Below are 17,166 nucleotides of genomic sequence, written 5' to 3' on the forward strand. Positions count from 1 at the left end.
GGTCTACTTGTCACATATGTGATGCCTATACATGATCATTGCCTAACGTCATGACTATGTGTTTTTCTATTAATTGCCCAACAATAATTTGTCTACCCACCATTTGCCATTTATGAGAGGGAAGCCTCTAGTGAAAACTATGGCCCTCAGGCCTATCTTTATCATGTTACTAAAACTAAAAATACCTTGCTACAATTTATTTAGTTTTCTTTTGTTTTGCAATTTATCTATCTACCACTACCAGATTTGATCCTTGCAAGTAACGAGTTCAACCAAGAAGAAATGTTAGTAATCAAGCTGGATTTTGAAAAGGCTTTTGACACTATTGAACACCAAGCTATTATTGACATTCTAAGAGCAAAGGGATTTGGAGAGAAGTGGATTTCTTGGATGCAAATACTTTTCACATCTGCTTCATATGTTGTGATGCTAAATGGAGTGTCTGGCAAAAAATTCTACTGCAGAAGAGGAGTAAGGCAAGGGGACCCTCTATCACCCTAACTTTTGTACTGGTAGCTGATTTGCTTCAATCAATCCCGAAAAAAGCCATGAGAAGAAATATAATCACACCACCACTTCAAGTTAACTCTTGCCCAGACTTCCCCATAGTCCAATATGCAGATGATACATTGGTTCTCATGCAAGCTAATGCTAGGCAGCTAGTTTGCCTCAAGGCTCTATTAAACACCTTTGCATCAGCTACTGGGCTAAAGCTAAATTATGGGAAATCAATCATGGTACCCATAAATATTGCACAAGAGAGAGTTAGCATTTTCACAAACACTCTGAAGTGTGCTAGGGGTCACTTTCCTTTTACCTATCTGGGTCTTCCATTGGGGATTTATAAACCAACTGTGGAGCAGTGTATGCCTCTGGTCAACAGAATTGCTAAGAGACTTGCTGGTATCTCTACTTTTATGACTCAGGCAGGGAAGGTGCTCCTAGTTAAATGTGTTCTGGCATCCCTAGCAGTCTACTTCATGTGCTATTTGGATATACCTATCACTATAAAACACCAGATCATTAAATATTTGAGGCATTGCCTTTGGAGGAGTTCTGACATGGAAGATCGAAGAACACCACTAGCCTGGCATACAGTTTGCGGACCAAAAAATCTGGGTGGTTCGGGAGTCTTGGATTATTCACACAAAACAAAGCTCTGCTCATGAAAAACCTCCACAAATTCTTCAATAGACATGATATTCCTTGGGTAAACCTGATTTGGGAAACTTATTATAGCAATGGACAACTCCCATGAGATCAAAAAGTGGGCTCCTTCTGGTGGAAGTCAAATCTGGCTCTTATTGATCATTTTAAAGCTATAGCCAGGTGCAATGTGGGTGATGGCAGAAGTGCTCTGTTCTGGGATGATATGTGGCATCAATATGTTCTCAAACACAAATTTGATCACCTATATTCCTTTGCCAGAGACCCACTCACAAGTGTTCAACAAGTGATCAACACTGAATATCTTCAAGATCTATTCCACCTGCCTCTGACTACACAAGCATATGAGGAGTTCTTAGAAATGGAAGACAGCTGCATCTCTTTAAGGCAATGTGAGTATTTGGATGCAATGGATACATGGAGTTACATATGGGGTAATGAATTTTATTCCTTAATTAAAGCCTATAATGTGCTGATTGGTCACAAACAAACTCCACCTCACTTCTCCTGGATTTGGAAAAGCTCTTGCCAACCCAAGCACAAAGTATTTTTCTGGATGCTACTACATGATAGAGTAAACACACGGAACCTTTTAAGAAGAAAAAACTTTGAATTGGAAGTTTATAATTGTGCAGTCAGAGATTGCCAGCAAGAAGAAACTTTGCATCACCTATTTTGGGGGTACCCTTTTGCTATCAGATGTTGGGATTTTATCTGCCCCACCAGAACACCAAATCTGTCTGTACTAGAAGCCTATCAAGACCTCAAAGACAAGCTCAATTACCATTTCTTCATGGAGATCATCATTTTGGGATCATGGGCCATATGGATATCCAGAAACAACAAAATCTTTGAGAATATCACACCATCTTTTCGAGGTTGGAAATTCATATTTATAGAGGAACTCGAACTTCTCAAGTACAGGATGAAGAAGAAATATGAAGTGCAATTCTCTGCTTGGTTGGATTCCCTGTTGTAATTTTTTTCTAGCTGTTCTTTTTTTCTAGGTTCTTTTAGCTCTTTTAGTAGCTCTTTTTTAGTTTTTTCTAGTTTATTTTATTTTTCTTCTCTTTTCTTTGGGCTTAGCTCAAGCCCTTCAGGCTCCTTCTTTGTTTCTGTCTTATTATTTTAATAAAAATTGCAGTGGGGTTTTTACCCTACTGTTTATAGTCAAAAAGTAACGAGTTCAAGGGGATTGACAACCCTCTTGCCCTCGTTGGGTGCAAGTATTTGCTCTTGTGTGTGCAGGTACTATTAGGATTTGCGTGGTTCTCCTTTTGGTTCGATAACCTTGGTTCTCACTGAGGGAATTACTTATCAGCTACTATATTGCTTCACCCTTCCTCTTCGGGGAAAATCCCAACGCAGCTCACAAGTAGCAGTGCACTAGTTTTGGCAAGGAGATGGTGATACAAGTGTAGTAGATAGTAATAGGTTTTTATAATCTGAAATGATACAAACAACATGGTAGCAAGTAACAAAAGTGAGCACAAATGGTATTTCAATGCTTGGAAACAAGGCCTAGGGTTCATACTTTCACTGGTGCAATCTCTCAAAGTGCTAACATAATTGAATCATATAACAACTCCTCAACGTGCGACAAAGAATCACTCTGAGGTTCTTATCGATAGCTGAGAACATAAGATGAAATTGTTGTAGGTAGTAAACCACCTCAAAGTTATCTTTCCGATCAATCTATTGAGACATCCCTATAGGTGTCACAAACAGTCATAGAGATCGTACTACAATAACACCATATGATACGTATCAATCAACTCTAATGTCACCTAGATACTCCAATGTCACAAAAGTATCCATGAGTTAATTATTCGATATGCATCAAACAATTTCAGATTCATAGTATTCAATCCAACACAAAGAACTTTAAAGATTACCCCAGCGTTTCTACCCGAGAAAGTAGGATGAAAACGTGTATCAACCTATGTGCCTATATTACCCTAATGTCACATCAGGAATCCGCAAGTTGATTACCAAAACATACATTAAGTAACTCAATAGAATACCCCATTGTCACCACAGGTATCCACATGCAAGACATACATCAGGTTATCTCAAATCCAAAATATTCAATCCGATAATAATTAAACCTCAAAGGGAAAGACTCAATTCATCACAACAAGATAGAGAGGGAAGAACACCATATGATCCAACTATATTAATAGATCTCATGGTACATCAAGATCGTGTCCTATCAAGATCACAAGAGAGAGAGAGATCAAACACATAGCTATTGGTACATATCCTCAACCCTGGGGGTGAACTACTCCCGCCTCATCATGGAAGCAGCAGGGATGATGAAGATGGCCTCCAATGATGACTTCCCCCCTTCGGCAGGGTGCCAGAACGGAGCTCCGGATGAGGTCGCTTCGGAACCGAGGCTTGCGGTGGCGGAAAAACTCATCTATGTTAACTTTCGGGGGTTTTCGAATATATAAGAATTTTCAGTGTTGGAATCACGTGAAAGAGGTGCCGCAGGGGGACCACAAGGCATCTGGGAGCGCCTACCCCCCCGAGGGCGCGCTCTGTTGCCTTGTGGGGCCCCCGTGAGTCTTTTGGTACTCCCTCGAACTTCCCGGGACTCTTTCCTTCCAGAAAAAAACCGTCAAAAAGTTTCTTCACGTTTTGACTTCATTTGATATGGATTTTCTAGAAACCAAAAACAAGCAGAAAACAACTGGCACTGGGCACTAGGTTAATATGTTAGTCCATGAAATCATATAAAAGTGCACCAAAACCATATAAAATTATTGTGGACATGGCATGAATACTTCACAAATTATAAATACATTGAAGACGTATCAGTGCTCTATAGTATGCATTGGTTTCAATCATTTGACATAAATGGAGAAAAGGTAACATGAATCATGATGTGGCATTCAGTGACAGATGTTGCTCCGCTACCTAGCGCCTCCACTGGATTTTCCAAATTTTCGAAGTCGTGGGATCTATCTTTTGCCTTCGGTCAATCCCTAATGTGTAGTTTTAATCTTGATTACTCTACTATATTATCGAAAGCTTTGTATTTATCAACCCTTTCTTTTAGGTGAAAACCTTATTAGAATTAAACATCATTACACTGAAGAATCCTGACGCAACTTTGGGTTCATTGGTCTATTTTTTATTTGTGCTCATTTCAGTTTATGTGATCAATTATAATGTGCTTAGTTGATCAACATAGCTATATAAATTTCTCAAAATATATACTCTAGGTTGCATTCCAAATATTGACAAAAGTATATGATATGTGTCCCTTATGTCTCAAATATTGCTCCGGTATAGGTATGCGCATTTGGATGGAGATTGAACATGGGGCAATGAAGAGTAAATAAGTCACCCAATAGGGATCGGAAAATGAATAATATTGGGTGAGGATTGTATGGTGGATGTGGGACGTACCTTCCTTATGAAAATTACATTAGGGGAACCACTTCCAACCCTTAGTTGTTTCTGACTTGCATGAAAGTCCAACCATGAATAAAAATGACACGTGAACACTAAAGTCCCGTACAGCCAGCCAAGCCTCCTCGAGAATAAGGTGCAACATAGAGAGTATCTCGTGAAACCACATCTCCAGTGGAAAAGGTGAAGACCAACACATGAACCATTGAATGTGGAGTAAGTCGTTTAAGTTAGTACCCTATCAATTCCACGCACTTCACAACAAAAATCATGACTTGATCATTATGCTTACATGCATAATACCTTATATGTCTTCCTCCTTGCACATAACAATGTAGCACAGAATGTTTCACAGCCGGTGCTTCAAGGAGGTTTAAGTGAGGTTGATTGAGATCACATAGTTTTAAAACTTCTATTGCAGGTTTTTTAGGTCACCTTTTCACTGATATGTTTGGTGTCTCGATAAGGGCTCACAGAGGCAATTGGATTTTGATTGACGCTTCTTATAAATTTCAAATATAAATCATGAAACCACAGCAAACTCACTGAAAGCCAGATAAAACCTCCATGAATAAAGAGTATGGTAAAAAATCTTAATAAACTTTTCAATCGATTATTGGAAAGAATTGGAAATGTTTTATGTCCAACGCATATTCAATGTTGCTATTATTTTGAAGACCTGGTTAAGAAATATATTGTAGTTTGGATAGTACTTATATGCATGGATCGAATGATAGGGGTCGCAGAGGTTGATTACGAAATGATTGTGTTGTTGTAAATGCAAAGAAGAATGGATAGGATGGTGGTGAGATTGATCTTGACCAAACATTTTTGTGTATTGGATGTTAGTTTTCACGTTTTTAATGAATACTCGTTTAGTTGTTTTAACCGGGTACTTTTATGTTGTAATGTTATCAACGTTGGATGGAAGACAATGGACAAAGACATAGTTTTTTTAACAACAATTTAAACTATCCTTTTTTGGAACATATATTATTTGACAAAATTCATACAATCATCATTTATAGAAGCCGTCATGTAGGATGAAACACCATCCACAAACACACCATCAGAAGAAAAAAACTAAAACGAACTTCACAATCTTGCGCACCACTTTGTTAGAGCCCCTCCTGATTTTCACCCAGCTAAACTCTGCCGCAAAAAAAAACTCTGCAAAGTTGGGCAACCCTGAGCTTTTATTTAAAAAAGAATGACCAAAGAAGGCGTCTGAAGGGTGGTTAGATAAAAAGGGGTGAACAAATAGGCAATCAGATTTTAGAATGATACGGTAGTAAAGAATGACGGTGATGTAGAAGCCCGCAAGACACGGAGCACACATGAATAAAATCCTAGACTATAATGTGTATCTTGCCTTCATTACATCCCGTAGCCACAATCTTAGACAAGCCGACCCACAATCTTCTATATCCAAATAGTTAGTTCCCACCACTAGATTTCTCAGCACACATGCGTGCTTCCATGCCACCTTAAGAGCAACTCCAGCCGTGTGACTCATTTTGTCCGTTTAGATCATCCGAACACAAAACTTGGCCCAAAGGGGCGATCCAACTGGACATAGCGTCCATCCGCTGTCTGTTTTGTGTCCGCTCGGACCCATATCCGGCCCAAATTTGGGTCACATTTGGGTCCGCGGCGGACACAAAACGTTTTATGTGGCCTTCTCGTCCGCCTCCGTCCGCTGCATGCGAGCACTGGCCCATCTGTCATCGAGGGGCCACCCACCCATCCCACCCCCGTATCTCTCCTCCCTTTTTCTCCCACAGTGCCCCGCCGCTGGCCGCTTCGGCCTCCGTCGCGAGCTAGCAGGGATCAGGGGCCGGGGCAGTGCCGGAGAAGCACCGGAGTCGGGGCAACGCCGAGGAAGGCTTCGTGGGCGCCCACGGCGTCCTCCAGCGGGAGCGGGAGCACGCGCTCGCTGTCGACGGCGGCGGCCATGGCGACCGCATCGGGCACGGAGGAGATGGATATGAGGAGTGGATGCTCTCGACAACCTCGCCGCACAGGCGGCGCACCTCCACAATGAGAACACGCGTGAGCGCGCGACCCCATGCTCTCAACGACCTCGCCGCGCTCGCCTTGCCGCGCCGGCGCGCTCGCGCTGCCCTGCCGCTGCCCTACCAAGCTCGCGGCCTCTCTCCACGCAGCGGCAACAACTCGTCGCAGGCACCGCTCGCCATGGCCGCGCTCGCGTAGACGTACTCGACGGCGGCCGCGTCGCGCATGCTAGCTAGCTAGTTGTTGTTGAACATATGGTTTGTGCATGTATATTGTATAGCCTGGCCCACCTCCTAGTCATTGTATAGTTGAGGTTGTGGTCCACTTTGTACTCCATATATACGTGCGCTATGCACCGATCAATACATCGTAAAGCATTGCCAAAACTCTTGTTTCCAACAACTTATGACTGTCGCGCTCCTCCAGCGGCTTACTGCTCGTCTTCGCGATGAGTTTGCCCTGAAGGACTTGGGGCCCCTGCACTACTTCCTTGGCATTGAGGTGGTTCGACGGGCAGATGGGTTCTTCCTGCACCAGCAGCGCTACACCCATGAGCTTCTTGATCGAGCCGGCATGCTTAACTGCAAGCCCGCTCCCACGCCTGTCGACACCAAGGCCAAGGTTTCCGCTCTGGAGGGTTCTCCCGCATCCGATGCGGCCTTCTATCGCTCAATTGTGGGTGCTTTGCAGCACCTGACCCTGACGCGCCCTGACTTGCAGTATGCTGCTCAGCAGGTCTGTCTTCACATGCATGCTCCGCGCGACTCTCACTGGACTATGGTGAAGCGTATCCTCCGTTACATACGCGGCACCCAGTCCATGGGACTTACGCTGACGGCCTCCGCCTCCACCGACACCGTCGCCTACTCTGATGCGGACTGGGCTGGCCGCCCGGACACACAGCGCTCCATCTCGGGGTACCGTGTCTACCTTGGACCGTCTCTGATCTCTTGGTCCTCCAAGCGACAGCCCACCGTCTCCCGCTCGAGTGCCGAGGTAGAGTATCGGGCAGTGGCTAACGCCGTTGCTGAATGCTCTTGGCTTCGTCAGCTGCTCTAGGAGTTGCTTTGTGATGTTCACAAGGCCACGCTCGTCTACTGTGACAACGTCTCCGCCGTGTACCTCTCTGCCAACCCGGTCCATCATCGTCGAACGAAGCATATTGAGCTCGACATACAGTTTGTTCGTGAGCAGGTGGCTCTTGGGCGCATCTGGGTCCTCCACGTCCCGACGGCGCAGCAGTTCGCTGATGTCATGACAAAAGGACTGCCTACTTCTGTTTTCGAGGAGTTCAGGTCCAGTCTTTGCGTATCCGGCGACGCTTCGACTGCGGGGGGTGTTGAACATATGGTTTGTGCATGTATATTGTTTAGCCCGGCCCACCTCCTAGTCATTGTATAGTTGAGGTTGTGGCCCACTTTGTACTCCATATATACGTGCGCTATGCACCGATCAATACATCGTGAAGGATTGCCAAAACTCTCGTTTCCAACAGTTGTGGCTGCTGCATGCCGCGTGCACAGCTGCGTGCGTGCGCGCATGCTCGCCGTGGTAGCTTGCGCGATGAAGCTCGCACGCCCCGCCGCCTCCCGGCCCGACCTCGTCCCCTGCACCGCTGCTGGTCGCCACCCTCCCCCCACCACCACCGTCCCCGCGCCGCCCCGCCGCTCCTGGTCGCGTGCCCGGCCTCGCCATGCCCTGCCGCTCCTGCGCCCGGCCTCGCCGCGCCCTGCCGCTCCTGCGCCAGGCCTCGCCGCGCCCGACCCCGGCAGCGCCCGACCCACGCCCGGTCTCGCGCTCGCCGTGCCGCCCCCGCCGTGGGGTTCAAGCTCGCCCGTCGGCCTCCCCGCGCGCTGCGAGCTCCCCTGCCCTGCCTGCTACGTGTTTGAGGAAATGTCAGGGCGGACATGTCAAAAATGGGTCTGGCTACCGTTGGGCGCACTCGCAGACCCAAATGAAAAAGCGGGCACGGACGCACGGAGAGGCGACCTAAACGGACAAGAAGCGGACGAAATCGGTGTCCGTTTAGGTCGGCCCGTTGGAATTGCCCTAAATAGTCGTTTGATTAAATTTGTGTAACATCAGAAGTCATGCATGTATTCATACATAAGTTGCTTTTTTACATTAATCTACCCATGCAAACAATGTCACCCACCAAGTCATGCTTGTCTTTTCTTTTTTAGAAATCAAGCCATGCATGGGCAGTCATAAGTTGTTTTTTGGCGTTGATTTTTATACGGTTATGGACGGTAAAAATATATGATTCACGCTTCACATTTTTGTTAAAATAAGGCATCACGTTAAGTGCAGTTTAAAAGCTTTTCTTCTTTTATACGTAATTTTGTCACATACTTTGTGGGTTTTGCTGATTTTAAAATGAAAATCGAGAATAATCTTGTATTTATTTTTCCATTATTTTTTGTCATTTTTAACCACATAGTATGCACTTGTTTTAACACGCAACACACGTTTGTTTATTCATTTTTCAAGCAACACACGTTTGTTTGTTTCTTCTTCTTCTTCTTTAGTTTTTAGGGGAAACGCATGTAGGAGTAGTATGTATGCTTCGTGTCCAAGTACTTTCTCTCCTAATAATTGCTGATCGCGAAGCAAATTCAGAAGCGCACTCGTTTTAAGGGAACCGAGGGGCATGCACACTGTCACGCAGCAAAATCTGCGGCTTGAATGAGTTGCCATGTTCTTGATATGAGTTGAGTGGCATGCAAGGGAGAGAAAAAAGCAGGCATCTTTCCGTGCGCAAGGACATCATCGTCCCTTTTCTCCGAGAATCGGATGCGGAGACACCTCACATGAAAGGTACATCCAATCCGTTGGAGCGGGGTTATCTGGAGAAGAGCATCGCATTCCGCCCTTTTAATGCCGTCAAAATCAAGCACGAGCCCTTCGTTTCTTTGGTGCTCCCGTCCCGTCCCATCCCCATCTACCTACCGTGGACGGTGCCAGAAGAGGACCAGTCACAGCCTGCACTTGCACTGCACATGATCGCCTATTTAAGCTTCTCCTGTTCTCGCCCACCCCGCTCCACCCCATTCCCACTCTCTCCCAGCAGCGGCACGTCATCATCTTCCTCCCCCTCGCCGTCCGCGTGTACGTCCAACAGGTGAGAGCTACAAAAGCTTCCAGCCTAGGCGCGCGCTCGTTTCTTCTTCTGGCGCCTGCCTAGGTTCACTTCCGGACTACGGTGGCGCTCCGCCGTGCCCAAGTTTTCCAGGGGGGCGTTCTTTCACGCTAGAGGACTTGACTAGAGTCCAGAGGTCGTACAAACTTTTTCGATTTAGCCCTGCAGATTCCGTGAAATTGGTCCGCTGTTGTCGGCGCTGTTAAATCCGGCAACCCAAGCGGCTATTTAGCCCCGGGACACGGCCAGATGTTTCCTGTCGCCCCTTGTTCGTCTTCTTCCTCCTCGGTGGCGGTGGCCGTGGCCGTGGCCGGGTCGTCGCTTGTGTTCCCAACGAGGTTATAGCCCCCCGGCCCTGGAGATATCTTTCTTTCTTTATCCAACAAAAAAGACGCCGTTTGTTTATTTAAGTTCACAGCCCCGTCGTCTTCTTCTGGGTGCACGCCAGGTGCTTGGTCCTTTGTGCCAGTGGTTCTACTTGCCAGTGGTTCGATCTGCCCGCACCATTGCATTTTTTTTCTGCGTTTAAACTAGCTGAAAATAGTCAGCCTCTCTGGTTTGCTTGATGATTTCTATATAAAAAGCGCCTCTGGCATTTTTCGATTTTGAGGGGGTAATTTCCCTTCCTTTAGCAATACACGGTTACATTCAAAGATTCTGCATCTTTGTGAAAAAATGATTCTAGATTTCTTCGATTCCATCCTATCGCACCACTGGATGCAAATTTGCTCCACGTAGGGATCTGTGCTGTTTTGTTAGTTTTTTTGTTGTATAATCAAAGTTTCCAATCATGCCTTATCTAGACTTTCTGTTCCAGAATATATGTTAGGGGGCAGTAAATAGCATGACATAATTTCAGTTTTGCTAAAGCACGTCTAGATGTCATATGATTTACCTAACTTTGTTGGATTTTTACTACAGCTTCATCAATCATTAGTAAACCAACCACATCCACAAAACAAGACTTACACCCAATCCAGATCGCATTTAGTGCTCTGGCATTGCCCTACACTAGGTGCAGAGCTGGTGTCATCATATCCATATGCCCTGTTGTCATTGGAACTTGTTGACTTTCGTTTAATTAAGTACTAGAGGAGTGGAAGACTGCTGAGAACTGAAATACGAGGGGAAATCTCTGATGTTCACTACCAACTAAAGCCTAAAACTGAGATGGTGAAAGCATGAGTACAGGGCGATAGTTCAATTTGTTTCCTTTCATTCATGTTGATCGCATATAATACTAGTAGTAGTTTGCTTGAGAATGTCATGTTTAGAACCTTAGCGTTTGTTCCTCTTTCGTGGTTGTAAAGTAATTTTGTACCTTTTGTTGATTACCTAGTGAAAGAAAAAAAATCCCAGACTGTTTTTTTTTCTTATTGTTGCCTGCCTTGTATTGTGCTGTTGATCCAGAGGCTGGGAACTTTAAAGCGGAACAGGGTTCATGGAGGGTGGAGGCGCAAGAAATGTTTCTGCAGCGGCAGCACAGACAAAGGGAAGTGCGGATGATGGCTCCTGCAAGCCACTGCCTCCTTGCTGTGTCAAGGCGCAGGCTGCTGCGCCGGAATCCGAGGCCAAGTGCCACGCAACTGTGGTGTCCGGGTGGTTCACAGGAACCCGCTCACGCTCTGGTACGTATGTTCAGATTGTTGCTGTGTTATTGCATTTCTAGGAATTGTAAATGTAGAGGCATGCTAATTTTGTGCTCTTCTGATATTGAAAACCAATTTGATGTATGTTCAGGTAAACCAAGCAAAGCGCAGTACTTCAACAATCCAATGTGGCCTGGTATTTCCCTGATTCATGGTCCACCCATGTTATTTCACCATGTTTCCCCTCAAATAATCCTTTTGCAAGTGCTGTCCCTTTTACTATGAAAGTCACAATTATTTCACAGATAAAAGTAATTCTAGAATGCTCCTAAACATCCAGATCTGTTGTAACCTTTTTCGCAGCAGAAACTGTAAGATTGTTTGCTTCAAGGAACTGGATGGTAAATATACCATCGATCCTAGCTTTTAATGTAACCTACTTGTTTGGTTTGCGGAATGGAATGCGTTGGTCCGTCACCACTTCACTGGTAGAAAATAACAAACGCTTCCCAGCAAAATAATGCAATGATTCCATGATGGAATAATCCATCCTAGGATGATATGGTAACTGAAAGCCCCATATTCGTTTCACTTTTCTTGGCAATTCCTGTTTGTACTTAGGGTCGCATTATCCAAGTAGATTGGGACCTCAAGATCAACATTTGTGTCCCTATAAGATTTTTAGTACACTCCATCCCGTTCAGGAAAAAGAGTAGACTGCATATTTGAAGTTATGAAACGGCATTATAGCTTTTACTGCTTGAGGTTCTTTGCACCATCTTGCTTCTTTGTTATGCTGTTTCTAGTACGTGCATTGTCTATGAAAATTCCTTGGTCTCTACCCAGCATAGTACTGAAGTAATTTACTTGCTGTTGTAACCAGAATTACTTCTTCTATACAGGGGAGGCTCATTCGTTGAAAGTAGAGAAGATTTTGTACCAGGGGAAATCGCCATACCAAGAAGTTTTAGTATTCGAGGTTATTCTTGGTCTTCTGATTGTGTGCATGTACGTTGGTCTGAGTCCGCTGGACATAGTAATGTATAACGTGTTACATTGTGTATGCAGTCTTCAACCTATGGGAATGTCCTTGTGCTCGATGGAATTGTTCAGCTGACTGACAAGGATGAATGTGCATACCAGGAAATGGTTACTCACCTTGCACTGTGCTCAATTCCATCTCCTAAAAATGTATGTATTTTATTCTCAGCCATAAAATATGCTGTCAACTTATTGGATTTATCATTTAAATTGACCTGGAGCATATACTCCAGGTACTACAGCAGACAGAATCTTCTTTTTATGTGCAGTTACTGAATTATTTGGAGTTGTCGCATAGATTCTTCTATAAAGTCCCTGAAATCTTCATACAAAAAAATTTCACTTTACTCTCACGCAGGTTTTGGTTGTCGGGGGTGGTGATGGTGGTGTACTACGAGAAATAGCCAAGCATGACTCAGTGGAGACTATAGACATATGCGAGATTGATCAGCTAGTTATTGATGTAAGAACCATCTCTTGATTCTTCTTTAAAGTGTAATAATCTGAATAATCGTATTCTGATCTATGCCTTCGAATCGATGCAGGTTTGTAAAGATTTTTTCCCACGTCTGTATGTTGGATATAAAGACCCTCGTGTCCGACTTCATGTTGGTGATGGTATGTTAAGAATTTGTTAAGCTGGTGGTATTCCGTATAATGTTCACAGATCATAGTGCATAATCCCCTTTTTTATAGCATCTCAAACTTGGCGTCATGTCTGTTGACTGCTGGTCTTTATTTTTGTAAATTTCATAGCAAACTTGCATTGGTTTTGCAGCTGTGGAGTTCTTGAGAAATTCTCCAGAAGGAAAATACGATGCCATTATTGTTGATTCATCAGACCCAATTGGTGAGTTCTTGCTATTACTACACCATACCTGCAGCCCTTTTATTTTAATTAAGGAGATCAAAATTTCATTCCTGTAGGGTTGACTTACATGGTTCTTTTGTTTATATACTTGAAATTTTCTTTGACGTCACATTTACAGGGCCAGCTCAGGAGCTTGTGGAGAAGCCCTTCTTTCAGACAATTGCTAGGGCTTTAAAGCCTGGCGGTGTTCTTTCTAATCTAGCTGAAAGTATGTGGCTGCACACACATCTAATCCAGGATATGCTTTCTATCTGTCGGGAGGTATTCAAGGGTGGCGTGCACTATGCCTGGGCGAGTGTTCCGACATATCCTAGGTTCTCTACTTCTCTGCATCATCTGTTCTAGCCTTTTCTAACTTTAACTTCGATGTATCCATTTCTTGTTATATTTTATGCATGCATATTTCAGGTTTTATTTTATTGTTCAGTCTCCGCTCTCAAATACTTACTTCCTCCGTTCCTAAATATAAGTCTTTTCAGAGATTTCAATGCGGACTACATACGGATGTATATAGACGTAATTTAGAGTATAGATTCACTCATTTTGCTCCCTATGTAGTCCATAGTGAAAACTCTACAGAGACTTATATTTAGGAATGGAGGGAGTAGAAACTAGCGTATTTGGGAATACAAAGTCACACCCAATTATATCGTAGTACTACCTATGAAGCATTCCTGAAAATAATTTATGAAAAATACAGTCCACAGTTGAGATAATACATGTTCATATTATCCTCAAGTACAGAATGTAAGTTTTTCATCTATATATCTGTTGCTGCCAAGTTGAAGTGGCTGTTGTTGGCACTAAAAGCAGTGTAGGCAAAACGTCCTAAATTTGAGCTAATTTTCTTGAGGTTGAGCAGAAGCTGAAGAAAAAGCATCAATCATTTGAAATACTTACTATAAGCTACTAGTCTTCATGTGCCAACTGAATGGAGAAATAGTTTGTATGTTAGCCAATTAGCATACTGACCCTTCCTAGTTCTAGGATACTCCTTACCACCATCTCCGTTTTAGCAGCTGGACTCTGCTCACGTATGTTAACTCTCTTATTTCTTTCCTAACATTTGGTGGTGCAGAGTATAAGTAATTTATCAGTTAGCTGTAGCTGCCCATTGTTTAGAGTTATATGCGTACCCATTTCATATTTATATAAGCTAACCATCTAAATACTTGAATTTGTAGTGGTGTCATTGGATTTTTGCTATGCGCGAAGGACGGTCCACCGGTGGACTTCCTGACTCCTGTGAACCCAATCGAGAAAATTGAAGGAGCTACTAAAGATGGACGAGAGATGAGATTTTACAATTCAGAGGTTTCGCCTTCTGCCTTTGACAACCTCCCTGTTTGTTCTTCTTTTGCCTAAAAAGATGCTCTTTATTGCCACAACGATGCAACACTTCCAATATTTATTTTGCGGTGCAATAGTTAGACATCAACTCATTTTTTACTTGTTCATAACAGATTCATAGGGCTGCTTTTATTCTGCCAACGTTTGTAAAGAGGGAGCTGGAGGCATATAACACTTCCACTGAAAAGGTAAGTTATATAGTTACTCTTCCCTTGTCTGCATTTTGTCTCTTTACAGTGTTTTGTATTTTCATCCTTCACAACACAGGGAGGGTCTAGGCTCCCACTGATTGCGGCAATTATATATAGTTTACAAACCAAATTTGAATTAACATGCAAATGAGTTTATCGATCTACAGACTAGTGATTTGCAGAAAGAAAAACCTGCAGACTAGTAAATTCAGATTGTTGCAATGAAGAACTCATTGGTCCTTTTGCTATTTCAACCCATGACAGGAGAAACCGGAGAAGCCAGCAGCAAAACCAGTGAAGATGAAGGTAATGCGGGACAGCGCAATTACCGCTTCCTAGACTGTGGGCAGATGCCCATGCTCGTATGCTATTCATCTTCCCCGACGAGACCCGCCGCGCTGTACATCCGCGTTCCATGCCTGTCCTTTACTACCAGGTTTTATTTCAGTAGTTACATGATTCTGTGGTGCTCTAGCATAGTTGCGTGGCAGAACTGAGAGTAGAATGTCACTGAGTGTGTATGGTGTGTTATAGTTGGTGAATAAAGGAGCGAACAGAAGTGAATGTGTGATGTGTTACCCTGATCTGTAATAGTATGATGTTTCATTGTTACGTGTGCTCTCGTGGTTCAAGTAGCAGGACCGGCTATGTTATGAGTTTTTGACATATCAACATGTCTATACACATCCGATTGATAAAAAAAAAGAGAACATCCCTCCATTCCAAAATAAGTGTCTTAACTTTGTACTAACTTTAGTACAAAGTTGTACTAAGGTTAAGACACTTATTTTAAGACGGAGGGAGTATATACTACTCCCTCCGTCCAGAAATATTTGTCATCAAAATAGATAAAAGGAGATGTATCTAGATGTATTTTAGTTCTAGATATATCCTTTTTTATCTATTTTAATGACAAATATTTTCGGACGGAGGGAGTATATAAGTAAAAGAGTGTGACAAGCCATATCGTGGCAATGAACTAAACACTTAATGATGTGAAAATAACTAAAGTTAGACGATGTGCCAACCTTAGTCCACAAACCAAGCATGCCCTTACCCGTGTTGATTGCGCCAATAAGGAACAGCTACACGGCATCATTTTCAACCATTGAATTGCCTCATGAGGATAAATCGCCATTATCAATTTATCTGGTCACATACTACCTAACACTGGTTCTTGTTTTAGGTTGTGAATTACAATTTATTAAGTACTCCTTGTTTCTTAAATTATAGTGAACTTCAATCAAATTTATAGAAGAAAATATCAATGTTACACTACAAATCAGCACCATTAGAATCATCGTGAAATATATTTTCATAAGTTATATATTTCATGTTGTAAATATTCATATTTCTATAAACTTGATCAAAGTTACAAAGTTTGACATTGCAAAAATATATCTTATATTCACTTTTTATTTTAGAAACACAATGCATATGCAGACGAAACACGTATGCACTTACCCATATGCGTGCACGCACGCACACACCGTACTCTATGAGCACCTCGAAGACACCGAGCCGACAAATCCTGAGATTGATGAAGTTGCCATAGGCACCTCATATTCGACGGACAAATAATGTCACTCAAAGGATAGTGTCGGGATGTACGAGGCCATCTCTCACGGCTCGCGAACACATAAGAGCTAGCAGTCTCCAGTTTCTCCAACCCCTCTCACCGCCACCAGAGGGCAAAGCGCGCATAACAATGGCAACGATGGGCATAGTATGTCCACAGAGTGTTAGGTTGATCTCCTCCCGTGTGGGCCCATAAATCCGCGCCCTGATCGGGGGCGCCCAACCCACAATGGTTGACGGGCCCCTATCACCTGCACAATATAAAGAGGTGGGGCCGGCGGCACGCAACACGAGGTTCGTCGCACAACCGCACACCCCACTGATACACCTACCGACCTAGGCCTCGCGCAGTGCTGACGGGAAGCGCCGCCACCACTGCCCACTCTGCCATCACCGCCGTAGCCATCCACCATGGCCACCTCGGCGGGTTCATCGACTCAAGGCGAAGGTAGGACTACCATAAGTCTCTAGCCAACTCCGATCTACAGGTTCTATCAATGGTTTCAGAGCCATGCTAGGCTAAGATCTTCGGTAGAAAAGAAACACAGAAAAAGAAAGATCCTTCCCCAAGAACCCTAACCCTAACAGAGAAAAGAGGGAAAAGAAACCTCGCAAGAAAAGGGTGCCGCCACACCGGCCGCGCTGTTCCTCTCGATCTGGACGGGCATCGGCAAGCCGAGCCGTTCGGAAGAAGAACACGGGCAGTGGGGCACTTCGCCTCCTCCATCGCCGAAAGGATGGTTCCATCTTACCGGACGGCCACGCGGTCCCCGACAAAGGGCGCCGCTGACGGTGTTCTGGACT

General features: G+C 43.9%; 1 protein-coding gene across 2 annotated transcripts; it reads left to right on the forward strand.

Annotated features, from left to right (window-relative positions):
* Window positions 1–9,517: 9,517 nt before the first annotated feature.
* LOC123164645 (spermine synthase) lies at window positions 9,518–15,396 on the forward strand. 2 transcript variants are annotated; one of them, XM_044582190.1, is made up of 12 exons: window positions 9,518–9,724; window positions 11,153–11,370; window positions 11,483–11,527; window positions 12,234–12,310; window positions 12,400–12,522; window positions 12,731–12,835; window positions 12,918–12,990; window positions 13,151–13,222; window positions 13,362–13,557; window positions 14,428–14,557; window positions 14,707–14,781; window positions 15,049–15,396. In XM_044582190.1, exons 2-12 carry the CDS (start codon window positions 11,184–11,186, stop codon window positions 15,121–15,123), a joined length of 1,158 nt encoding a protein of 385 aa, XP_044438125.1. In that variant the 5' UTR covers window positions 9,518–9,724; window positions 11,153–11,183; the 3' UTR covers window positions 15,124–15,396. The 2 variants fall into 2 exon arrangements, with proteins under 2 accessions (XP_044438125.1, XP_044438126.1); XM_044582191.1 differs by lacking the exon at window positions 9,518–9,724 and adding an exon at window positions 9,796–10,080.
* The last annotated feature ends 1,770 nt before the right edge of the window (window positions 15,397–17,166 follow it).

This window comes from Triticum aestivum, chromosome 7D (assembly GCF_018294505.1).
Source record: "Triticum aestivum cultivar Chinese Spring chromosome 7D, IWGSC CS RefSeq v2.1, whole genome shotgun sequence".
Lineage (NCBI taxonomy): Eukaryota > Viridiplantae > Streptophyta > Magnoliopsida > Poales > Poaceae > Triticum > Triticum aestivum.

Coding starts and splice junctions, on each gene's coding strand:
- LOC123164645 (XM_044582190.1), top strand. CDS start 11,184: ATGGAGGGTGGAGGCGCAAGAAATGTTTCTGCAGCGGCAGCACAGACA. Junction 11,371..11,482: donor AGGAACCCGCTCACGCTCTG/GTACGTATGTTC, acceptor ATGTATGTTCAG/GTAAACCAAGCAAAGCGCAG. Junction 12,836..12,917: donor TTGATCAGCTAGTTATTGAT/GTAAGAACCATC, acceptor GAATCGATGCAG/GTTTGTAAAGATTTTTTCCC.